Here is a 27,415-nt window from a genome sequence, read left to right as displayed (position 1 = left end):
GTATGGATGATGCTATAATGCTTTGTGAAGCATACATTCTTCACATACAACCGCAGAGGAAAAAATGCAAGTCCCCACACTGAAAATGAACTGTTTCTACAGCTAGACTCACATCATGGAAATCTTGGCTGCTTTACTTTGGACTGCACATTTGGCGAAAGCTTCACTCCAGGTGGCAAGGAAATAAACAAGCTATTACTGTAATCATATTTTAGCCTTCTGAATAAATCCTTATAAATCTGTAAGGCATCTAGCTTACATTTCCTAAACTTAAAGACAGTTAAGTAGGTTCTCAAGTTACACTTAGAAGGTATTTACACAAGATAAATATAATGTCATTAAGCCTCATTCAGGACGGTTGTAGAATAGCTTCCTAAAATGACTACAAACTCAAAGCCAAATGCACACAAGCTTGCTTTTTATGACATTAGCAAATCTTATAAGAAGAGATTTAAAACTTCATGCATGTTAAAAGTTAAAGTTATTTACACAGCTTTATAGATATTGAAGTGAATGTAGGACCCCCCACATGCTAGCTACACAGAACATAGCTGGCATATGTTGATGCCATTTAGAACATGCAGTCTATGTCAGAGGGGGTAACGGCATTTCAATGCAACACTATGCCAAGAAGAAAGAACTACACTGATCTTAAGCAAAAGGCCATGAATTGATTATTAAAAATAAAGCCAAATACCATCTCAGAATTTTAAATTTAAGAGAATTTTTAAAAATAGCTTAAAATGACTAACTATGACTTGACTTGATTTGAATCTACAACATTATAAAAGATTTTAAGCTCTGGCCTTTCCTTTCAGTCACACTGAATCCTCATCTTGCTTGAAACCTGATGAATCTCAAGGAATCTCATCTTTATATTAACAACCTGATTGTACCCTGTTATACAATGTAGGCAGTCAATTCCACATACACATTCCTCTTTGAAACAACTGTAATTCTCTATGCTACTGCATAGAAAACATTACATTTAATTTGTAGGTCTGTTCAGAGGCTGACATATGCAATAAAAAAATTAAAAAGCATTTTTCTTAATAAAACCATGACTTACAAAAGTCACTTGCTTATCTCCCGAATTAAACTACCCAGTTAAACTATAGCAGAACAATAAGCACCCAAAGAAATGAAAACCCTACTGGATTCAGAGATTATTGACGTCTTATTTCTGTTCTCGATGTGGAAAACCACAAAACACAGCGAAATCTGGTTAATTCATGACGTGAAGGAGAGTGGTAATCACAGTAGTTATCAGAAGTTAACTGTTAGCAACTTTTCGTAGGCAGCCTATTTTGCAAATCATATCAAGGCACAGTCAAGCATGATTTTTGACATTTATAATGAAGAAAAAATATATCACAAAAATGCTGACCACAAAACAGCATTCTGACTCGCTATATAAGAATTGCATAATTATACAAATAAATTATTATTTTAAAAATTCAGAGTGCCCACTTTAAAGTATTACATAATTATGGAGTAGAATAAGCAAAGCTTTTTGCTTTCATTCTTACATATACTCACTGCCCAAAGAGAAGGAAATTCTGTAAAACAGAACAATTGATCTTTTAAGTCTCATTGAGCCAAGAAACACTGAAGGGTATTTAATACTTTGTAAGCATCAGCTGGCTTGACAGGTGCTAAAGAGGGCACCAGTCAGTATCTGTTAAACCAGCTAATCATAAGGAACAAATTCCATTCTGATTTATTATGCACCAATATTAGCAAACAACTACTTACACTTTAAGAGATGATGACTTGTACACAAATACTTCAGTAGGACTCTGGAAGGGATTCAGTGCACTAAGAACAGTGACAAGATATCCCAATGACCCACTAACCCAGGGGTGGGCAAAATACAGCCCACAGGCCACATGCGACCTGCCAGCTGATTGGATCCAGCCCACAGGCAGACACCCACCAATTAATTGCATCTGGCCCCACTCACGGGTGCCCATGCTGCACTCTGTATGGAGCCTCCTCCCATCCAGGACAAAGTGTGCTGCACTCCCAGCCTCCCCCACCAGAGGGCACCAGCAGGCACAACTTCCAGGCAGGGCTACTGCTGCCATTGCCCAGGGAACTGCTGGGCTCCCCCAGGGCCACAGCGCTCCAGGCAGAAGGTAGGGAAGGGAAGCTGCAACACTGAGGGGAGCAGGGTAGGCTCTGCTGCAGCTCACTCTTGACCTGCTCATGCCAAGCAGGGGGAGCATGAAGGAGCTTGGCTGCTCACAAAGTCCCACAGGGCAGGCATGGGACAGGCAGGAGGGGAAGAGCGGCAGCAGGAGTCAGCATGCACATGGTACAGCCCCCCTGGGCAGGCACATGAGAGAAAAGCAACAGCAGCAGGTCCCAGCACATGCTTGGCTGCAGCCCCCACCAGGCAGGTGTGGGACAGAGACCAAGAGGGCCAGAGGTGCCAGGCTCAGCTCCCTTCCCCAACCCCCCCCCCACCATTGCTGCCTCCTGGTGGCAGCTGCTTTCCTGCCCTTTGCAGCACTGCGAGCCGGGCAGGTAGTACTGAGCCCCCATTCCCTCCCCTCACCCACAGAGGGGCTGGCCTCAGCCACATCACAAAGAGTGGGCAGGGGGAAGCCACCCACAAGCCACCCACTCAACCCACCCACCCCCCACCCCCACCATACCCACACACACACCCAACACTGTGTCACACATCACACACCCTAACCACATACATCCACCCAAACCCTGACCCCCACCATAAACATACCCCACATCCCACACCATCCACTCACATCCCACACATACCTATACCTCCTCCCACACCCCACCCTCTTGTCATACCCACACACACATCCAACAGTCCCATACGATTCAACCACCCATCCCACCCCACACGCATCCACATATACACCCCACACCCCCCATTATACCCACATACCCAGTAATCCTACACATACACGTCAATCACAAGCATCCCCGACACATCCCACACACACCCCCATACCCATCCCTCCTACACCCCCACACGCTACACCCACACCCCCATCCACATACTCCCCCACACCCCTACCCCTCCACACAAAATATACAAGCAACCCCCTTCCCCCAGCCCAAAGGAGTACTTCCTGGGTAAGGTTAGAGATTTCCAGTGGCAAAGGTCAGGGGTTGGTGGGTGGGGCTTCTGGTCACAAGATGGTGACCAGGGGGCAGAGCACCTGCCAAGGGGCAGGGCTACCCTTGCGGCCCTCAACGCCTCACCAAAACTTGTTAAGCAGCCCTCCAGCCGAAATAATTGCCTGCCCCTGCACTAGCCATACAGTGAACAGACTGCCGCCGGAGGTGGTTCAAGCGCCTACTTTGAACCCCTTCAGGAGACATTTGGATGTCTGTCTTGCTGGGATCCTATGACCCCTGCTGACATCCTGCCCTTTGGGCAGGGGGCTGGACTCGATGATCTTCTGAGGTCCCTTCCAGCCCTAACGTCTATGAATCTGTGAAATCTGGTGAATTTATAAAGTAGGGCACTTTAAGCAAACAGCATTTAAATGCAAATACTGATTTATTTTCATGATGAAGACTCAAAACAGTTGATGAAGACCAACACAGTCCCTAGTGGGTTAACCATGTAAAAAACCCTGCATGCATCACAAAGCAAAGGAGAGAGGTAACCTATGGCTGAAGGATAAGATTCTCTTCTGCCTTGCACCTACTGTAATTATTAACATATACAAGAAGAGTATAAAATGTAGGCAGAAGTCAAATTTTTTGTAGTACTGTATGTACCTCTAATATTACAGTAATATTTGACTAAGGTGATACCAGCACTACAATGTAAACATGCCAAAGATAAAATAAGTGAAATATGGCATGAAAAGATCAGATTATTAGTTATATACAATTCCATATACTAACAAAGGAAAACTTGTTGCCATTAACGTCCTCCTTCAATTAGTCAACCTGGGCATTTCTCCATGCTTCTCTGGCTCAACAACAGAGGCTTTATTGCAGGGCAAGACACTGCCCAGTTCTCTAAATAAATAATTCATTTGCATTCAGGAGTATAAGAGGAAAGATTTTAAAAGCCTGAACATTTTTCTCAATAAGGTTTACTCAGGAGAAGTAAGGCAGGGAAAGTTGTTACTTAGTGTCTCAAACTGATTTTTTTTTTGTACAGACAGTCATGATTGTTGATAATAAAAAGATCAGGATTATCTGAATGCACATCTGCCAATAGTAGACTGACCTACAAGATGGTTTTCATCAGATTTCTTTAAAATGAGGTGATAAAATGCAAGCATCTACAGCATATACTAACATTGATGTTTACTTGCTAAGAAATGCTCAATGTCATTAACAAAAAAAAACCACACGTAAGGGTTTCTTTTTTAATAACGGAATTTAGCTAATGTTCAAAAAGTAACATCTCATGAGTTCAAGGACTCCTACACTAAGAAGCTATTCCTGCTCTTGTTGAAATTAAGATGACAGTTATATGACCAACCTAACAGAAAGATTTACAGGAAACAATATGACAGGGCTTCTTATGTATTAAGCAGGAATAGCAAAAGGAATGATATAGGCCAAAGGCACTGATCCTAAAATGGTTATATGTTTTACTAATACTAAAGTTTGAAGAAATATGCCTAACCACTGCTTATTCCCAGGTATGCCAAACTAAAAGGCAGAAATTCCTGAAATGGAAGAAGGAAAAACATCACTAGTTTTGAAAGTGAGGTTTGTCATGCATTAGTGCCTTTGTCTGCTGCATCTCTTCTCTTTGCATTTCCTCTTATAACCTTTAAGCCTTCAAAGAAACAGGCCATAATTAAGATACTGTCCCCAAGGATGGCTTTTTGCATACAAAAATGCATATTCAGATCTCAGAAGAGGAATTAAAAGTAAGGAAAAAAACACATCAACTTTTTTAAGTTTGAATCTAAGATGCAAGCGTTATCACAGGCAACATTTAATTAACATTACAAAGTAAGAAACTCCAGGCATTCTAGCCCTGCTTTCTAAATAATTTTTGCCTTTTACAATTAAACTCATTTGCAAATTCAACTGCCACTCATTAGTAAAAATCCTATGCCACTGCAATTCCTCATATTCAGAGTTTATGTCAAAGCATCTTTATACCTCAACCCTTGTTTATGCCTTCCAGGGTTTTCCATTTCCTATCCACCTCTTTTCTATTTGCTCTGTATGGTGCACTACAGGCTTGGACTGGTGTAACACCCTAACACTACCTCGCTCTCTCTGGTCACACAGGCCTTGAAGGACTATAACTGCCTAAAATTACCTACAAAGAGGAATTGTAACAAATTTTGACTACAGTTCAGACACTCATCCTATGACCCTTACATTTGCTTCAAACTGTGAAAAGACAAGGCCCTTCCTTACTTGGAAAGTTTTGGAAAACACTGCTAGAATTCTGTATCGTTATTAAAATAAATAGTCAGAACTGAAATGCTTCCTTCTTCACAAGTATTTCATGGAAAAAATTTTCAGAGAGTGACAAAGACAGCACCTGGTTATAAAGAGCATTGTGACACTCCTTGATGAATCTTTAGAGCTAATCCACTAAAAGCCAGCTATGGGTGACAGAAGAAAAACAGAGCTCAGAACGATAGAAGAAACTGACTGGTGAGAAGTATTGAGTAGAGTGGAACAATCTAATACTGCAGTGGCACTCGACCTTTTTAGCTGAACAGCTGGATGGGCACTGCCCGATCTTTCCATGGGCCAGATTCAGCAGGGCCTCATTTGGTCGTGCAGCGCGAGGGGTGGGGCAGCCTGGCCTCGATCCAACCTTGTGATAGAAGATGACTTAGGCCACTCCCACCCAAACTGGCCCCACAGAAGGGAGGGACCATGACCTAGTTAAAATCCAGCCCCATGGAGGGGGAAGGGGTCATGGTCCGCCCCAAACCAGCTGCACAGGGGAAGGGGGTTTGACCTGGCCCCACAGGAGGAAGGGGGCATAGCCCAGCCCCAACCTGCCCTGGTGGAGAGAAAGGGGCATGGCCTGGCCCCACAGAGAAAAAGGGATACAGCCAACCCCTACCCCAGCAGCACAGAGGGAAGGGGACATGGCCTGGTTCCAATTTGGCTGTGCAGGGGGAGAGTTGTGGCCCAGCTCTCCCCAAGGGTTGGCATTTTTACTGCTCCCCGATGCCAAATTTCCCATCTCACAGAGAGCCCCATGGGCCAGATTCCAAAGCTCCACAAGCAGCATTTGGCCCGCAAGCGAGAGGTTGAGCACCCCTGTAACAGCCTTCAGTGCTGAAAGCACCTCAGCCAGACATTTCAAGGATCTCACATCTCCGAATAGACAGCCTGCACTTCACGTCATATCCCTTCTTTCACTGGCATTAAAGGCAAACAAATATTAAGTTCAAGCAAACATTAAAAGCAAATTAAGCCATTAAATAATTTGCATGTAGCATGATCTCTGGAGTTGCAAAGTTTTGCCTATGTTTATGACTTTGTCGGGTACCTTTTCCATGTTATAAGAGAAGATCACTACAATTATCTCACCCTTCAGCTGATTTTAGGGTCTTTTAGGTCAGTTTCCCATTAAAAGAGAAATTAGTGATGCAGAAAAACATAAATCCTTAGTGAAACTTTGGAGATTTTTTATTTTTATACTAAACACACCAGTTCTTGAACAGAGATGGTTACGAAGAGCACATGCATAATCCCATCTCTCAAGAATTCCAGCCAAAACACCAGTGCTCGGCTCCTGGAGATCTACTCTGCCTTAAAAATCATCTCTAATGAGATTAAAATAGAAATCAAACCTGCTTTTTGCTCGCCAGATTCCTGTCCCCAAAAATACATCACAAAACCAAACTAACAACAAAAGGCTGTACCCAGGGGTGCAGGTTGTAGCCGTGTTAGTCTAAGGACACAGAAAGGGTTCTTCGGGTGAATCTAATATCTTTTATTAAACCAACTTAAATAGAGTACCCAGAGAGCACCTACACACTAGAACTAACTTGTAAAAACTTCTACTTAACAGCCTTATATACTGAATCTCACCAGAATTTTTCTTGCAGGTATTTTACCTAAAATAACCTGTTGCTAGAGATCTAAGGCAGGAGATGGCAGCCTATGGCTTTGGCCAGGTCAGGCATGCAAAGAGGTTGGACCTGGCCTGGGGAAGGCCCAACCTGCCCAGCACAACACAGCTGCATCATGCCGCCTATCCCCTCCACAGTACTCTCATCCACAGCCCTCCCCCCTGCTCTCTTTCTCTCTCTGCAGAAGCTGAGTACCTGCAGTACGGAGAAGTGTGGGTGGCTTGAGCTGGTGGAGGGGAGGGAAATGGTGAGGGCGTGGCAGAGGTTTGTAGCCCACAGCTAGAAACCAGATTGCAAGCTCTGGCCTGTGACAGCAAAAGATTGCCAATCCCTGATCTACAGGATTTATGACCTTCCTGTCTGCAAATAACATCATGATTCACAATTCTACATCACAGCAACAGCAGAATCCATGTGCAGCCCTAAAATATTTTAAAATGAGGACCTACAGAGATCCTAATAATGCAGAGCTGTATTTGTACAATTTGTAAAATTGTATTTGTACAAATACAGCTCTGCATGAGGGTGGCCCAGAAAGCAACTAGGTATGATAGAAAATAGAAACCAAGCGGGGTTGGTGGGGGGGAAGTATAATACTGCACCTTGCCTTTTAAAGCACCCAGCTCTGTACAGAGCATATCTCCATTGCGGCCCAATACAGAGATATAGAATCAGCATTTCTTTAACCCAAGCACATTTCTAAATATAGGAATTTATCACTACTGAGTATGTTGTGGGTGCGCATACATGTATGTAATTCATTCTGTGATACTGCCAAATCCAAACGTTGCTTGAGTGAAGGCAGAATAAAAGAAACTACACCTTACCTTTTCCAAGATGAATTTGTTTAAATAAGGCATGTAACCCTGATTGGAAACAGGTCCTTCATCGTCATCTCTAAAATGTTCTTCCAAGGCCACTGGGTCATGGGGAACATTGAGCACCGTGCACAAGTTGTGAGAAAGGACCTAGAAATTGAAGGCACATCAGTAAGTTCACTATTACACTTAGCCACCCTCCTCTTAGTTTTCTTAATGTAAGGATCTCAAATTTACCACCACCAAAGGATGGGACATATTCTTGTCAGGGTAAATTTTACACTGGGATTTTTTGGGAAGAAAAATATATTTTGAGAGTTGCAGGGATTAAAATACTTCAAACTGGATGTATCTACACATTAAATGAATTCAGGGCAATAACTCCAGCACAATTTATTGCTCCCAGGTGCAGTATTTATGTGTGTACCCAGGAACACAGCACACTGAGACGGAGGTGGCGTGCCCTTGGCTGGCAAGGGGCCGGGGGAGAGGGAAGGGGTTCAGCCTGCCAACACAGGGCTGCTCCTGCCTGGCTCAACATGCTATGGAGGGGCTAGCTGGGGCACAAGGGTGCTACAGTGCAGGACTAGCCCACAAGCAGCCCTGAACTGTAGCAGCCTAATGCCTCAGCCAGTCCCAGTCACTGTCTGCATGTGCACTGTGGTGGAATAAATAATTCCACCACAGAACAGCACTAGTGTCATGCAGTACTATGCTAAAGCAGAGTTAATTAGTTTACTCCCGCCCAATAACACCACTCATGTAAACAGTGATGCTTTACTGCGGAGCTAATTAGGCAACTCCACAGTAAGTGTCTCCTGTAGATGCACCCACTGTAACACTGTTAACAGGAACATAATTGTTACAACAGGCATGTAGCCATGCAAAGTATACCTGGAATGCTGACATTTTTGGAAGTAAGGGAATCTTAGAAACAAGAAGGAAATGATAAGAAATAACTATCTTTTCTGATTATACCTATTTGAGATGTAGCAAATAGGACTCAAGTAAAATGTTTCAATAAACCTCTCAGTTTATGGAAGAGTGACACTTGTCAGGTGAAGGTATTAACTTTGAATATCTCATCTACTTCCTTTTTATAGTTACATTTCAATATTTCAAGTGTTTCAACTATTAAAAAGTAAACAATGTCATATGAAGGAAAAGAGCTCAGAAGAAACTTTTCAACTCTTCATTTTAAAACAATATATTTGCATGTGTTATTTTGGCAGTTTCACCCACAACCCCATGCCGATTCTAGTAAATGACCTTAAAAGGCTCCATGCTTGAGTAGTTTTAAGGAAGTACAAAAATTCACAAAAATTAATTGGTAATAAATGCCTTTAAACTTTTCCAAAGTATATTGTGTTTTGTAAGCAAACAACTACCTATTCACTAACACATTGGTCTCACTGAATGCAGAACTGGAATCATATTTACTTTTGTGCCATGAACCTAGTGGCATCTACAGTGTAAATAAACGTTACAGCAGTTCTCAAACACAAATACTATATGCTATCTTTCTTTTGCTTCCCTTGTGAACAGGTTCCCAAAAAATCAAAACAACCTGCTTAACAACTAGCAGAACAGGGCTTATTAGGTACTGAACCTACTCTCATTCAAGTTGCAGGGGATGGTCCTATGATTTTGAATGATACAGATTCATCCTTCTAAGGATTATATACTTTCTACAGCTACAGAAATCAGATTAAGAATTTAGTTTCATATTAAGAACAGGCGGAAACTGTAAATTTTCTCCTAATCTGCTACACAAGAACTGTTAATAGAAATGCACAAAAACACAGAAAGATGCCAACTAAGTAAACAGAAATAAAATAGTTTACATCTTTTCAATACATGCATCCTGCCTACTTAAAGAAAGTTAACCCCCAACTTGCAAAGAAAGGCTGCAGCCAACATTACTTAGATATATAATGTTCCTCTGTTTGCTGGGCAAGTACAAAATTAAAAAATAGAACAAGGAAGAGAGAGAGAGAGAAAGTAGTAAACAAATCTGCAGATGACTTAAAGCAGGTATATTTAGCTGACTACAGAGACAGCAGTTCAGAATAGGCTAGCTACAGAACAAGAAGTAGAAATATGTTTCAAGTCTCTCAATTTATGAGCGAAGTAAAAAGTACCTAGGTTACATATTTAAGAGTAATTCTGGTTTGTTTTCAAGTTAAGTTACATTACAGTTTGTAGGGTAAGAAACAAGCAAAATGTAAGTATTCAGAGTATGAAATCTTATCAAGACCACCAACAGTTCAAAGAGGGATTCCTCCCTACCCCACAATCTGTGTATTTTCCATTTACAAAAATCACAAGCTTCTATGAAAAAACAGTCTTTGTGCTTGTACTTTAAATAAAATGAGAGCATAAATTCTGCACTGCATCAGATCAATAGTCCAGCTAGCCAGGTAGTTTCTGTCAATGGCAAGTACTAAATGCTTTAGAGAAAAAGCACATAAATACCTGGCAAGTCTAGAATGATCTGTTCCCTGCCATACCCTCCCTGGCCTCAACTTTCATTAGTTTAAGGATGTCAGAGAACATATTCCTGACTGTCTAAATAATACTGCCCAACAGACCTAACCTCCATTAATCTGTTTAATCCCCTTTATAACCTAGTTCTACTATGTACCTCTACAACCTCCTGTGGCAACAAGTTCTATATGTTAACTGCTGCGTAAAAATGGTACTTCTCTTGTTAATTTACCTCCTGATTTCAGTGCATGTCCCATGGAGCTTGTATTCTGGGGCTTAACTGATTAACAGTTCCCTATTCACTTTATCCACACCCTTCACAATTCATGATAAAAACACACTGACATGTAGCAAAGACGTAAGGAACAAAAATTGGTGCTGCTAGGTATTGACAGTCATTTCAGATTAAGAGCCAAATTTTCAAGACAGTAAAATGGTCTCTGCAACTGTGTGTCTACGTTGTGAACTGCACAAATAACCATCCAGGCAAAAAGAAAAAAGAAAAAAAAAACTGCATTTACACAACGTCTGGTCTCTTAGACTGTACACAAGAATTCAAGTGAACAAAAATTTTTGGATAGACTTCCAGGGAGAAAGGTGGGGAAGAAGCAGAAGTGGGGTAGAATTCAGTCTTATGCATCACACTGACCATTTGAGAGTGGACTTTAATATATTGAGGAAAGATGCTATGACCCTCCTGGACTCTCCTAAAATGCACATCTCCACTTCAGTGATCAGAAGCATTCAAGCAATTTTTACCATTCAGTCTAGTTAGTCTTTCACCAACCTACTATGTATAAGTGGACAATCTTCTTAAAAAAAAAACCTAACCAAACAAAAAACCTGATGCACACAAACAGAAATAAAGACAGCTCACTTTCAACATGATGTTTCCCTTCTACTTATCTGTTTGGTGAAAGTATCCCAAACATTGAAGTCCAACTATCTAACACAATGAAAAAGAATGGCATCCTCTCTTCCTCTGATCAAGACTTTTCCTGTTTACCTATCATCTACAGGAGATTAAAGGAGAGGGAGAATCTATTTGATTCAGGCAACTAAACTGCCCATAATAAAAAATATTGCAAAACTATTCATAATATTCTAATCTTGATTTACAAAAATGTTACTGACAACAATGATGAAATCTCACACATGCAGTATTTTCTTGCCATCTCAGTTCTTACACTTATATTCCCTCTCCAATTTGAGGGACTACTGCTGTCCTAAGTCTGAAGGAAACACTTGGGTGGCTTCAACAACTGGAAACCAATTACCCAGGAAGGGACTCTAACTTCCCTCCTAAGTTTGGTGCTTTCTTTTCATGATTCAGGAAATTCCTTGATTCCTTCCAAAGCCTGGCATTCTTTGCAGTGGCAGGGAACCAACTTCTTTTCTTGCTATCCAGTATGTTTAGTAAACTCTGCTCCAAGATCTTACTTCTCTTTCTTCAGTACATTACCAGAACCAGCATATCATCTACTATGAGTAGTAATAATAATAAAATCCAGTACTAGTTTAATTAGGGTACTAAAATGTATTTGTACTGCAGAATCGCTATCAACTGTGAGAAGAAGGAAAAAAACCTTTACCAGTAAGAATCACTCTTCTAGTGCCCACATAGTTGCTAAGCAACTTTTTCTTTCAGTACTTATTATGCTCTTCTGCCACGTTTAACAATCCACCTTCATGCCAGAACCACTCTCTTTCTGCGCCAGACGCTTATCTTTCCAGCTATGCTGTAGTGAGCTGTAACTGAGTAGTTTCACCAGCAGCAAGTGAAGGTAAACAAAGATGGACAAATCAGATTGGCTTATTTCTTTTAAAGCAAGCTTACTTGGAGTCTGTCTGTCCAAAACAATTCTACTTCTGTTATTTTAAAACCACTTAGTCCCTGATCCAAAACTTATGCATATACTTTACTGTAAACAGACGGGCCCATTTACTTTGGACACTCACATTTTCTGCTGTTCCCCAAAAAAGACATGCCTGTTGGTCAGCTTCAGCATGAAATACTAAGTTCTCCATGTAAAAGAGCATTTGTTGACAAGTGTGACCAGAAAGAAAACTTCACGCTGGCCGTGATTAATTTCTTCAGCGCTGCTTTTGTCTTTGTAGGAGAGTGTTTTCTCCCTCCCACCTTCTTTACAGGCTTAAAAAGAGAGAGGTTATAGAACCTTACAATTCTACTCAGTAGCTTCATAAGGATTAATTTCTGGATGCATCAGGACTGTACCTCTGACACTGTAGGCAATCTAGCCAGTTAACTCAAGCTTCACCCTGAAATGCTTTTTTTTTTTCCCCCTTAATTCTTGTGAACACTAACATCATCCTACCTGTTACAAAGACCTGTAACTGGGTATCATTCCAGATTGACCTATCTTGAGGTCCTCATTATCAGACTGTCTAATTTGTAGATTCTGTCAATGTAACACTGCTGTGAAACAGCCATTCCAGTTCATTCTTACAGCTACAACCCTCATTCAGAGTCTCGCCATCTTAGGTCTTCATTAATTCAGCATCCTTTTCTCCAGCTTGAACAAATACAGTCTCCCTCTCCTTCTGTCCATTCACAACACTGCTGAAAAAAATAATCTGCTGCCCTGTCACTCTGAATCTCTTTTCTACTCCCCCTTTCTCTATTGCAAATATATGCCACTTATTTGTCTTCATGCCCAAAAGCCTTAATTGCAGCCCATCCACACCAGACCAGCTCCTCTTTCTATCAGAAAGTCAGCTTCTGCTTCTAAGCTGCCCACAATACCGGCCTACCTCTACCTCTAAATTGTCAGAATTCTCAAACAAGTGCTTCTATCTTTTATGTTTTTCCTAAAGGAGTTTCCCATAAACATCCCTCATTATCTTCCTTCAAGCCCTCTTTAGAACTCTATTTTATGACATCTACAAAATAATTTAGTAGGCTGCTGGTGCACCAAGACCACTGCCTATCATGCTGATGCACACAAACTCATTGTTTCTTTGTATTCCTCCTTGACCTGTATAAATCTAGCCACTGTTATGCGTCTTGGAATATAAACTCTCGGAGTCAGGGTCCATGTTTCTGCCCTGTGTTTGTACTGCACATAGCACAAAAACATCCTGGTTTACAACTACTGCTCCTAGCCACCTCAAAGACAGATAGATAAAATTGTAGTCCAGTTAAAATAATAGTAATGATTTATAATAATAATGAGTCAGAATGACTCATTATCCTTAAATACTAGAAGACATCAATTGTCTTATTATGGTCCTGCCCATTTTGCCACAGACTGCAATTCTTTATTGTATTGTCTAACTTCCTCCTTCCTGAGGGGTCTGTCTCTCTCCAACCACACACCATCCTTCCACCACACACTCACTTTGATTACCCACTTTTATTATTAATATTATTATTTAGATTTATATTTCACCCTACCCAGAAGGGCTCAGAGAAGCTTGCAGTAACAAACATCCCACAAGATAAAAACAAAAACACCCCAGCACACTCCCCAATGGACATCCTAAAACTTTAAAACTCCATCCTACTCCACCCACTCTATTACCCCACGCAGAAAAACCCTTGGGCCCATCTTAACTGTGTTCTCATATCTTCTCACCACGTGCACTGAACTACCGCTCCATACTTCATACCTATTTGTTTCCACCCCGCCTATTGAGTTAATCCTGTATCACCCAGCAGACTTCCATCAGAACATTGGCTTACACCTTCAAAGGCAGCTATGACTTCAGTAGGTTCATTTTTGGCAGTTAACTTGGCAAACCAAAAATAGGCCTGATTTTCCAAAAGCATTGGTCACACACATTCCAAAAAGTCGCCTTATTTAAAAGTATCTTGAACTGGGCACCCAAAAACACTTTTCAAAATCTAAACCAGGGGCAGTCAACCTATGGTCTACAGGCCAGATGTGGCCCACAGTGCTATTTGGTCCAAGCCAAGGATAATTGAGCTTTCCCCACACCGGTGCAGAAAGCAGCAGCACCTGAGTTTCAGTGTCTGCTCAGCTCTGACCTGAGTTAGGTCATTCTGGCCCACAACCTATGAAAGTTATTCATGGCATATGAAGGATGCTGACTGTTGATCTAGATCACTGACAGAAAAAAAAGAGACAGCAGGAGAGGGAGAGAGAGAGAGAGAGAGAGAGAGAGAGAGAACATGATAACAGTTACATGAAAAGTATCAAGAAATGGTTATGTAAATATAGTTTGTAAATATAGTTCAACTTGTGTCACTTCTCAAGGCACATCTATGCCACACCAAGGAAGTGTCATCAAGGCATGTCTCACTTACTCCTTGACTGCATGCTGAAAAAAGGTCGCATAGGTCATTACAGTGGTGCTAGGCCTGCCTTCCCCTCCCCCAAAAAGCAGCTACTGTACATGACATTTTTGGCATTTCATACATGTGAAAATGGACTGAGGAGCCAGGCATGTTTTCATGGTGGTGCTCTCTAGCATGGCACAACACTGTTTAGAGATGCTCTTTAAATCTAATGCCATAGCTACACTACCAGAATAGCACTTAATGCTACAAGCAAACTTAGTGAAGTCCAACAGGAAGCAATGGGAGTAACTTTCCAAAATTACCAACTGACAACATAAAACATTTTAATTAAAAAAAAATTCAAATATTTAGACACAACAGTGTGCAAAAAAGATTAAATCAGATGTAAAGATAGCAATACAAGTGCCTGCCTGTAGCTCCTACAACCACCTTAGAAAACTGAAGCTATAATTACATCCACAAAAGTTATTGTGGTTTTGCTGTATTGGCATGTGAAAGAGCATGGGCAATATGAACAAAACAATGATGGTGTTTAGATGTAGTGTGCATAACTTAAGAACGAGGAGCAGCATAAAAGCTTAAATTTTTTGCTTATTTGGAGGAAAATGAGTTATCAGTGCAATGGCAAAATACTGATGAAAAAAATCAATGTGCGCTGAAAAAGAAAATTTTAAACTACACTGGAGTACTGATTTTGCTTTAGTAACACCAATATTTTCATTTAAAAGACTCACCAATTAGAGTAAAGAACTACATCTTCTCTGTTCACTTCTAGTCTCTTTACTAGTAAATTGAAAGACAACAGAACTAAATTGTTAGCTGATAAGGGATGAGGGAGATTTCATACAAGTAACTGCCTCATGGATCACATGAGCTTGGCTCCTCTCCAGACAATACAGTAGGGGAATGAAACCACGAACCAACTTGTTTCTATTACAGTACTTTCTACTTAAGTTATATTCAGTCACAATCAATGTAGGAGGTACACACCTCTACTGTATATGTCTATTTTTATTCCATATTAAAATGTCCCGTTTGGAAAGCAAACACAATAATTGGGAAGATAAATTAGAATGCATTTTCTTCAGAAATAGTACTGTACTCCATTTGCAATAAAATTAATGGATCAGCATTGTACCCTATTGTCCAAAAAAGCTTTTGTTTCCTGCACAAATATTGGAACATTTCACTGCTGAACACAATATTAATAGGAGGGCATTACACAGGCATGCACAACTAAAGAATCATTCCCAATTAGTTTACACTTAAAAGAAGGAAAGCTTATATGTAGTTGATTTTCCTTCCTTTTGTGGATGGTAGGTTTGCAAGTTGTAAATGTTTACTTCTTGTTCTTAGAAAACAGAGTTATTTCATCAGACTTTTACACCACTCTTTGGCAGCAGAATCTTGTCAACATTAAACATACTTCCTCCTAATGCTCTAAATATCTACCAATCAATCAATTTTTCAGCATACCTACTGCCATGTTACCTGGATATTTTGTCCTGCAATGTAACACTAGAAAAAATTATAAGTCCAGTAGCACTAAAAAAATAGTATCATTATAATAAAATGTCTTCCCTGTACAATCTACTACCCCTAGATTAGATAGGAACAATTTTTAGTTATCCAGAGTAAATGGAGCACACTCCTCACTTTTCCGAAACACTAATCTCATAGGGCCAGTATATGAACTCCTTATTTTCACTGGTTAATGACCTCTCAAACTGGCTGTTAATCTGATTTTATTTTCATGAGTAAATGCTCAAACTGCAAAGACTGAAGTTATTTTTTTTATTCCAGAAGACTTACAAATACCGAAAAGGTTTAAGAGAATGTTCTGTAAGTAATAGAGCAGATATTTAACATAAGCAGTGCCCAACATGCTTTATTTAACATAAGCAGTGCCCAACACGCTTACTCTATGGGAAACTGTCAAAGAGGACAAAGCCATTTCCTTTATGCTCTCCTACACTCAAGGCAGATTAATTAAGAGTAAAGGGAAATAACTACTGCAAAACATAACTAGAGGGGGGAGAGAGTATACACTGTAATGAGGCAATACAATTGCAACACATCTAAGGCATCTCTGAGCTTGACCAACCCAGGGAAGAGCAGCAGCAAAGATGCAGCTTCATGGGTTTGACCGTAAGCCATACAAGTTCATCTGTGACCCTGCATATTAGGGAGACTGGCTCACACCCAGAGCCTAGACCACTGTTTTCATTACATGTGTTACTTCAGTTGGCTAGATCAAAGCTTTGGCATGCCTCTAAGAGCTGCAACATCTCCTGGAGACTGCAGTGAAGATGAGAACACAGCTCTGTGTCATATTGAATGTAATAGTTCGAATGCTTGTAATAAATATCCATTAGCCAGTTTAGAAAAAAGGCAAGGCTCATCTTTTTATCTAGGGTCGTTGCTTGTTTTTGCCTACATGATGAATATCTTGATTTTGAATTTTATCTTTAGAGGCCTTGCAGTGAACGTGCTGAATGTCTTGGTTTTTGACTATTATCTCTAGAGGCCTTTAACAAAGTTAACCTAAAAGTAACCCTTGGGCAAACATTCTGAGAGATAGAAACCTAGGGATTTTGGAGAGGGCTGGCAAGAGGTCACAGCAGTGATCTGGAAAATTTCCCAAAGAAGACCCAGGAAAGGAATCTGTTGGGTAAAATTTGGGAGTAGTGACAGGTTTGGGTAGGAGGGGCCCAAGACGGCAACTCACCCAATAAAAACTGTAACCTACAGTCCCAGTTTGGAAGTAACCTCACTTGCAGAACACCGAAGGAAGAATCGCAAGTGTAGACTGGATCAGACTGATCACCTGAGCCACCCTCTCCATGAACAAGAACTCCCATTCACGATGAAGCCGCGGAGTGCCCAAGTGGGACGGAAGGAAGGGGACTTGTTTCTATCGCTGCTGAGACCAACCCTAAAACCATAACTAAAGAATGAAAGTATCCTTGGGGATTTGGTTTCTAGGAATTCTAGGATTGTAAGTATACCATGAGAAATAACCTTTACTTGTAATTGTAGTTGTTTTTGTAATACTAATTCTTATAGCATTGTTTGAGAAGGAAGTGCATTTGCAGCATTGTTTCTAATATATGTAGTTACTGTGTTTTTAATGTTTGTAGCTTTTCTTAAAGCTAAGCAGTGTTATATGCATAGCAAGGAATTTTAAAATAAAATTGTGTTGTATGAATTAAGTGTGCAATCATTGTGAAATCGTGCAATCAACCAAATACTCCCCCAGCCAGGTGCATCAAATTAATCAGTAAATTGTGTGGGATCTTTCACTCTTCCATAACCCACTAGAGACACTCTGGACATGCAAATCAAGACAGGAGAGAACAAGGACTAGTGGCACATAAAGAAAACAGGAATCCTCCAGAAGTCATGCTAGACCTGAACAATTAGAACATTTGTCTCTACAACCAAGTTAATTTAGCCCCAGGTTTCCCACTAGAGTACTCTTATTGACCCTGCTGCAGAACAGTGAGAGTCTAGTGTTGCCTGAAGAGACTATGGAGGCTAGAGGTGACCTAGAGCTTATCTCCATCACCCTGTCAACTTGAGCTGTAACTCAAGCAGTTCTGCCACATTCTGCCTCCGGTCAAAAACTCTCACTTGAAGTTAAACTGAGCCTTCCCAAGGGCTGTCGTGAAGGGGAAAGAGATGTTGGTTGAATCTTTAAGTTGTGCTGACACTATAGTAGCACAGTAGGAAGGCAGTGATTCAATTTCCTAGAGGCAAGGATTTTTTTTTTTAAGCGACACCTTTTATTGAACCAGCTGCTTAACTGGGAGTCCTTCGATACATATTCCTGGACCATCACAGCTACAACGCTCCACTCCTCCTCATGCACTATGAATCCAATTAAATTGTGTGGCACTGAATGCAGTCAATCAGGAAGCGATTAAGCCAAGCCTTCTTTCCACTACAGGTTAATCCCCATTCTGCCCACAAGCCTTCAACACAATCATCTACAGCCCCAGTTATCAACATGTGAACTGTTCCTTTTCAGCAGATTCATCTAGCCCAATACTTCCCACACTTTTATGGTCCCATTTCCTCAGCATAGCCCTCCACCCCCGCAACCCCATCCGTTGATATTGCGACCCATCACAGTTTGGGAACTGCCGATCTAGCCCAACTCCTCCTCTTCTCCAGCCTGCAAAGCCAGGCTGGGATCAAGTACAGTGAGCCGCCCGAGTGCTTTTAGGAGCACAAGCAACAATCGGTGTATTTGGGGTCGGGAAGGAATTTTACCCCACCAGTCTTATGTAGAGTTTAAGATTATGATTTGTACAGTACGGTTTGAACAGGGCTGATCCTGCCTCAGGCAGGGGCTTGCACTGGATGCCCTCTGGAGGTTTCCGCCAGCCCTGCTTCTCCAACAGGCAGGCAAGGTGCGTTGGGGGAGCAGTGACATCTTTTCTAAGCCTCAAACTCAAGTATTTGAGCTGGCCCAATAAAAGATATAACAGTTCCCCAACGAGCCCCGCCTGCCTATGTCCTTAGACCAGGGGTAGGCAACCCCTGGCACGCATGCCAGAGCGCGGCACACAAAGGCGCTTTCCCCTCGGGCCCTGCCACAACGAGGTCCCGTCCGGCCCCAAGTACTATGATGGCTCCCTGCGGTCCTCCCTGGCACGCCGACCTCTTGCAGGCCAAGTCTGTGGGTGTTTCTGGCACCCCGCCCGAAAACGTTGCCGACCAAGGCGGCTACAGCCGGCCACCCTACTTCTCCTCTGAGTGAGGGCTTCGAGCCCGGGGAGGAAAGCGCAGCGGGGCCGGCGCCTCTCCACCACTCCTGCTGTCGCGGGGCGGGCGGTGGCCCCCGGGCAGCTCCAGGCCTGCAGACGTGCCAGGCGGGCGAGCGGGGACGTCGTGCCTGCCGGATCGGAGAGGGGCGGGCTGCGGGGGAGCCGGGGGCGCTCACCTTGAGCTGGGACTTGGAGACCTTGCCGCTGCGGTCCAGGTCGAGCGCGGTGAAGGCGTGCCAGATGGCCTTGAGCAGCTCCTCCTTGAGCCCCGCCATGGCCAGCCGCCTGCCGCCACCAGCCCCGAGCTGGCTGCCGCGCCGGGGCGGGCGGGAGCTGCCGCGTCCCCCACCCACGTGGCGCCAGCGGGCGGGGCTGCGCGGCCCTGGTGGCGGCAGGCGGGAGCCGCCGGGCACCGAGCCCTGAGGGACCCCAGGAGCAGCCCCCGGGCGCGGGTGGGACCCGCCGGCAGGCTGCAGAGAGGAGAGCGTGGTGGCAGCAATGGGCAGTGCTGCAGACAAAGGAGGTGTCAGCAGAGAGCGGAGTCAGGAGTAATGCCAAGGCTGGAGCCAGCTGGGGCAAACAGGGAAGAATTGCCCGATGAGTGAAGTTGCGTCTTTTCTTCAAAGATCATTATATCATTTCTGTTTCAGTCATTGTTCATTATATTGCTCCATCGGTTGCATTCAAAACAGGCCCTTTGTGCTTCGGTATGGTTGTTGGGACCACTGCTCCTGGCTCCTTGCCACGGCCAATATTTGCACAATGGGCCACTTTCTGTGCTGTAAATATATACACTATAAAGCATCAGTTGAGGAAAGCACTCACACAGAGGCAACGCATCAGTAAAGCTTTCGCATGGAGACAAACAACAGCCACCACGTTGGGCATTTCGCAGGATCTGAAGTCATAAACTGAGATGTGAGCTGTAAACCAGGAGGTCACCCACAACTGAAGTGCCGCTACTCGTGCGAGAAACTGATACCGAACCTGCTCCCAGTGAAGTCACTGGAAAGCTCCCATCCACTGCAATTACTACTAAACACCATCCCAGATGAGCAGCTCAAATAAAGTTTCCTAAACTATGTGTTTTAAATTAACACAGGAGAAAAAGAAAGAGAACAAAATAAGACCTATTGATAGCTGTGGGAGTAGATGCTGCTCCAAATCTCCTGGGGGCACTCAGTGCCCAGTAAGATGAACCCTTTGTGTGTTAAAAAGAATATTGTTTTGATTAGATAATGCAAAATGAGAGCTGCATGATGCAGTGGGACAGAAAGAGATCATTATACACTTTACATCAATCTGATATCAAAGACTTCACACTAAATATGAATGTACCAGATCTTGAACTATTGACATCAACAGCAGCTAGAAAGCTGACTTCACTGAGCATAGGATCAAACCCCATACTGTTAAAAGATAAGCATGTACATCAATCTATGCAGTGTCAAGGTCATTGTCCCTGAATTTGTCTAATCCAACAGACCAAATCCATCCCTGCTGTGACTCAACACCTCAACAAACTTTTGGTTGATCTTTTACATCTCATGGTTGAAATCATTACATCTTATCACACAACCCTCTTTCTTAGGCTGTAAACTCCCTATAAGCATGGCGTTATAAAGGATTAGAGACACGTAAGTAACAAAGAATAATAGTGATCACAGACAATACCACAGTGTTCTTATATGAGCAAATGCTAAGGTTTGCTTTTAAAACCCCATTGTGCTGAAGACACCGACCCCATGTCTTTTAAAACAACTGAGTATGACTGCACAGGTGGCATCACAAAGCCCTGCAATCTGCCACCTCATGAAGAGTAGACGGTAGGGCTTTATGAAGCTTCAGTCCCTGATTTGATTCAGCGGAGACTTGCCCGATTCAGTCTGATTCGGTGGCCAAATCTCCTAATCCAAATCAAATCAGAGGACCCTTTAATTTGTCCGAATCAAATCAGAACCCTTCAAATCAATTCGGAAAGACATAGACATAGACACAGCTTTAAATGTTTTTTCTACATACCTCTAGGTAGCAGGGGCTCATGAATGCTGCGATGGATGGAGCATCTCACTGGAGTGTGGGGAGATCCCCAGTGCGCTCAGCAGCAGACCCAGGAGTGGACTAGAAGGACTTCCAGTCCACTTCTGGGTCCACTGGGGGAGCCCCCCTGACCCCCCCAGCTCAGTGACTGGTGCCTCCTGGGACTGGGGGAGGGGCACCCAGGGTCCCGCTGTGGCCAATCGCCAAGCCAGGGGAATGCGGGGTGCCCCCGTGCGCTCCCTGGCAGACCTGGAAGTGGACCAGAAGTACTTCCAGTCCACTTCCAGGTTCACCGCAGAGCACATTTAGCGCCCGCCCGCATTCCTGTGGGACGCTCCATCTGCCCCAGCATTGCAGCAATCACGAGTTGTGCCTGCTACCACAAGGTATGTAGAAAAAATTTTTAAAGCTGTGTCTAAGTCCAGATAGCTGATTCTCCGAATCAGTATTGAATCTTCAGATTTGGTGATCTGAATCAACAAATCAGCTAGTCCCTGATTTGGACCGAATCCAAATCCAAATCTAATAGGGCCCACTTCGCACACCCCTAGTAGACAGATGATAAATTAACACAGAGTATCAAATGCAAAATTGTGTATGCCCCACGATTTGTTTAGACACCAGAGGAAGTCTGTCTGTTTTTTTGACAACACTTATATAATCATCATGCCAATAAGGTATAACTGAATTTTAAGTTACAAAGCTAGAGACATAAAAGTTGTATGACATCAGTGTGCCCACAGCCCTTCCTGTGCAGATGTGTGAAAGTTAAGATGTATATCAAATATCAAACAAGAAATACTTTTGGTTTTTGATGAAAAAAAAGTATCTAAAATTTTGGTGAAGTGTACATGCAATAAAGATCTAAGCTGTGTCCAGTCTCAGACAGAGAGATGTCATCATTGATACAGAATCATAGAAAATAAGGGTTGGAAGGGATCTCAGGAAGTCATCTAGTCCAACCCCCTGATCAAAGCAGGGTGATCCTCAACTACATCATTCCAGCCATGGCTTTGTCAAGCCGAGCCTTAAAAACCTCCAAAAATGGAAATTCCACCCTCTCTGAGTAACTTGTTCCAGTGCTTCACTGCTCTCCTAGTGAGAAAGTTTTTCCTAATATCAAACTTAAACTTCCCTTGCTGCAACTTGAGACCATTGCTCCTTGTTCTGTCATCTGCCACCACTAAGAACAGTCCAGCTCCATCCTCTTTGCAACCATCCTTCAGGTAATGTAGATAAATTGAGATGACCAAACAAACAAGTTCTATGCAGCCATTATTTTTTCAGGGTAATATTAAGACTTCTAATCTCAGGGAAGTTAATGGTAAAAGTTCCATTGTCTTTCATGGAGCAAAATATTGTCTTTTCTCTTCCTGTAATTTTTAATACTGTTTAGCAACAGAAAGTTCCAGAAGCTGAGCTGTCATCGTGGTAAAACATATATTCCTGTTTGGTTTGCTGATTATTTTAGTTTGCTCATCAAGGCAGTCTTCCCAGATACAGTTCACACGAAAGAATTGTATAGCAAGAGAATGAAAACATGCATTGTCACATCCAATCTGCACCAAGCACACACAAAGTCAAATCTTGGCTTTGCCCTGTCAGCACAGATTAAAGTAATGCTGCCAGCAGCGATATTAGCATCTGCATCATGAGTACGTATCCTTTTTGGAAGGAAGAGTTACAAACGTGATCTTCAGCTCTGAGAAGCTATCTTTGGTTAGGTGACTGTGCTGGGATTAAGCAGGCCTATGTTAATTTTCTACAGTCTGCTAAACTCCCTTCTGCGAGTTACTTAGTATCTTTGTGCCCGTTTTCCTATTGGTAAAATGGCCATAATAGTATTTCCAATATGCTCATCTTGTCTATTTGAATCATGTATTCTTTGGGGCAGCAGCTTTTACTGTGGGAGTGGGAAGAGTGTAAAATGTAGGTTCTAGGCATCAGCAGACAAGGTTATTTGGGTGAATCTGATATCTTTTATTAAACTAACTTTAGGATCTAGGCATCCGCACTCAGAGCAGGTTTAAACATCAGAACACAGAATCATAAAAAAAATAGGATTGGAAGGGACCTCAGGAAGTCATCTAGTCCAACCCCTTGCAAATATGCAAGTCCCAGGCCTGCAAGTCTAAAGAGCTCAGATGCTCCCCATATCCAGGCTGGCATCCTACATGCAACTCTCAGGCCCAGAATCCTGGGAGTTCAGATGCACCCAGGGGACAATTGCTGTCTGCAGTATTCCTACTCTTTTTACTTATGCCAACTTTACACTAAAACTGAGGGACAGTCCACTGCAGACCTCTGCACAGTTTAAGATGAGGGCTGTCCCTTTAGTTACTTTTGTATGATTGGTGTTGACAACATTTAAAATGCATACAAACTTCACAAATTTGGAAGGGAGGGCCAGGAGGACACAAAATCTGATCCACCTGCCCTTTCAACTGCATGGTGTAACCTCAAATAGTATAACCCAAGCCCACAAACAGTGAAAACAGGCATTAGTAGCCCCTCAAGCCTGCATACTAATGAGGATACAGAATCATAAAGAAACAGGCCTGGAAGAGACTACCAGAGGTCACCTAGTCCAACCCCTGCCTGAGGCAGGATCATTCCTGACATAACCATCCCATACAAACCAAAATCTAAATGCTACATAAGACTACCTTCAGCCCTGACACAATACAGACCTAACGCTCTAACCTGCCACAGGTAAAGCAGGGGACCATGGCAGTCAATGTCCTGCTTCTATGAAAGGTTGTCAATATATGTTAACGAGATCCCAGGTATAGGGCCACAGCCCCCACTACAGCACCCGCTCTTAAGCACCTTTTTCACAAGCTGAACCTGTCTAGCCCCTTCAGCTCCTATATATGGTGAGAGAGAGATATAGATATCTCTCTCACCATATATGTTAGTATATCACCAGAAAATGTGTTACTGCATAGTTTGATTTATGCAAATTCAATTTAAAGTCATTAGTCTGAGGGTCACACTCAAATATTTAGAGGTGAAAAATTTACAAGCAAAATTAAAGGCTGTTTGAAAAAATGTCTTAAATCGCTAAAGTGTCCTGGGGAAAAAATAATTCGCAACAACAAAAGTGATTAAGCATCCCATGAGCTGCAATCTGCTCAAATAAAGCTGCAGATTTAATATATGCCATGAATTTTATTTGTAGGATTGATGGTACAATAAATGTGATTATAACTTCCAAGAAATGCAGAAGTACCCTGTACAAAGTCTGAGCTTTTTAAACAAAAATCTGTTGATTCTGGACATTTGCTCATGGTGGTTAGAAATGGGAATTGGGAGGAGAGGGAGGGAAAATTGGCTCAGCATCTGAGAGTGACTCAGACTTTCAGGAGGAAGCTATGACTAGATCCTGCTGAGCTCAGCCATAGGAGGTCACAATTACTTTTCTTTTTTTTTCCTTTAGAAGCTTAATTACCCTTTGTTTAACCAAATAATAAATATTTGTCAGGCAGCTCCCAACCGGAAGACGCACTATACATTTAAAAATGTCACTCAGTGTATTTATTGGCATTGGCTGCTTAGATTGCAATCAGGGAAAGAATTCAGACACACTAATACATGCAGAATGCCAGACCATTATTACCCAGAACAAACTTTTTCATTCTTTGACTACTTCAGTTCTGCTTTGACCTCTTCCACAACAAACTAAAAAAGAAGAACAAAAAGCATGAAGACAATGTAGCTGAAAGCACTGAGTTCATTGCACTAAAAATCATTTAAAATTTTTTAACTATTACCTATTATTTCAGATAAATGTCACTTAATTAATTGGAAAAGAAAAAGAAAACCAAATTACGTCAATGTCACTAAACAATATTCACTTCTATTTAAGAATTTAACCCTCAAAAAACCTAAAGAAACAAAAAACTTCATAGAAATAGCACTTTAATCATATTAGCACGCCACAAGTTACTACTTTTTGTAAGATCTCTTTTTGAGTCCACTGAAAAGTTTGCTGTTTGGCCAGACTGGCTACTTCTTGTTGCACATCCTTTCTTTGCATTAGGATTAATGTGGCCTTGTGGCCTTAATACATTTTCTTTAAGATACAACCATAGATTCATAGATGTTAGGGTCAAAAGGGACCTCAATAGATCATCAAGTCTGACCCCCTGCATAGACAGGAAAGAGTGCTGGGTTCAGGTGACCCCAGCCAGATGCCCATCCAACCTCCTCTTGAAGACCCCCAGGGTAGGGGAGAGCATCACCTCCCTTGTGAGCCCATTCCAGACCTTGGCCACTCTAACTGTGAAGAAGTTCCTTCTAATGTCCAGTCTAAATCTGCTCTCTGCTAGCTTATGGTCATTATTTCTTGTGACCCCCAGGGGCGCCTTAGTGAGTAGATCCTCAACAATTCCCTTCTGCGCCCCCATGATGAATTTATAGGCAACCACAGGGTTGCCTCTCAACATTCTCTTGTGGAGGCTGAAGAGGTCCAAGTGCCTTAGTCTCTCCTTGTAGGGTTTGGCCTGCAAGCCCTTAACCATACGAGTGGCCCTTCACTGGACCCTCTCCAGGTTATCCACATCCCTCTTGAAATGTGGTGCCCAAAACTACAAGCAGTATTCCAGCTGCAGTCTGACCAGTACCTGATAGAGGGGAAGTATCACCTCCTTGGTTCTGTTTGTCATGCATCTGCTGATGCATGATAAAGTGCAGTTAGCTTTGCTGATGACTTCGTCACACTGGTGACTCATGTTCATCTTGGAGTCCACTAGGACTCCGAGATCCCTTTCCGCTTCCGTGGTGCCGAGCAGGTCATTTCCTAGGCAGTAGGTGTGTTGGATATTTTTCCGCCCTAGGTGCAGCACTCTGCATTTCTCCTTGTTAAGTTGCATTCTATTGTTTTCTGCTCATTTGTCCATCCTGTCCAGGTCTGCCTGTAGTTGTTCCCTGCCCTCCGGTGTGTCCACTTCTCCCCACAGTTTTGTATCATCTGCAAACTTGGACAGAGTACACTTCACTCCCTTGTCCAAGTCATCGATAAAGATATTGAAGAGTATCTGTCCAAGGACTGAGCCCTGTGGAACCCCACTACCCGCTCCCTTCCAGGTCGATACCCACCCATCCACTACCACTCTCTTGGTACGACTCTTTAGCCAATTTCCCACCCACTGGACTGTGTAATCATCCAAGTCACAGCCTCTTTCTTAACTTGTTCACCAGTATGGGGTGGGATACCCTATTGAAGGCCTTCCTGAAGTCTAAGTAAACGATATCTACCCCTACTCCTGTGTCGAGGTGTTTTGTAATCTGGTCATAAAAAGAAACTAGGTTAGTCAGGCATGATCTACCTGCTACGAACCCATGCTGGTTTCCCCTCAGCATAATTTTTCCTGCTGGGCTGTCACATATATGAGCCTTAATAATCTTTTCAAAGACTTTGCCAAGGATGGAGGTGAGACTGACTGGCCGATAGTTGCCTGGCTCTTCCTTCTTCCCCTTCTTGAAAATAGGGACCACACTGGCCCTTTTCCAGTCCTCCGGGACCTTTCCTGTGCACCACAAGTGCTCAAATATTCTTGCTAGTGGCCATGCAATATTGGCCAGTGCCTTCAGTACCCTCGGATGGAGCTCGTCCGGGCCTGCCGACTTAAATGCATCCAGTCCTTCCAAGTGACTCTGCAACATCTCAGGGTCAACGCTTGGTAGTCTGGTGCCCAGCTGTTGCCTCTCTACAATGTGAGACTTGTCTTGCCCCTCGTTTAGGAAGCCTGAACTCTCCTGGACTCCTTTACCCCTTAAGACTTTCCTCCTTTGAGATCCTGAACACCAGTGTCCTAAGTTTGTTACAGTCTGCTTTTCTGAAGTGTAGTATCTATTCTTTTGTTCTTCTTTTTTCCTCTCCACAAGATCTTTATGTCATTTCATGGTCACTGTCACCCAAGTTGCCTTCTGTCTTTACATTTTCAGTTAATC

At 42.6% G+C, this 27,415-nt stretch overlaps 1 protein-coding gene across 1 annotated transcript in view; it reads right to left on the bottom strand.

Moving 5' to 3' along the window:
• Positions 1 to 19,914, bottom strand: part of SWAP70 (switching B cell complex subunit SWAP70) — a 66,780-nt gene extending 46,866 nt beyond the window's left edge. Inside the window, exons 1-2 of the mRNA XM_090032678.1 lie at positions 19,597 to 19,914; positions 7,889 to 8,029 (exon numbers count right to left, since the gene is read on the bottom strand). Coding sequence (XP_089888804.1) covers positions 7,889 to 8,029; positions 19,597 to 19,695 — 240 coding nt within the window. The 5' untranslated portion in view covers positions 19,696 to 19,914. The remainder of the gene's footprint in view (positions 1 to 7,888; positions 8,030 to 19,596) is intronic.
• Between the last annotated feature and the right edge of the window lie 7,501 nt (positions 19,915 to 27,415).

Source organism: Crocodylus siamensis, chromosome 2, assembly GCF_052110815.1.
Source record: "Crocodylus siamensis isolate JL-2025a chromosome 2, ASM5211081v1, whole genome shotgun sequence".
Lineage (NCBI taxonomy): Eukaryota > Metazoa > Chordata > Crocodylia > Crocodylidae > Crocodylus > Crocodylus siamensis.
This window is presented reverse-complemented; position numbering and strand designations above follow the sequence as displayed.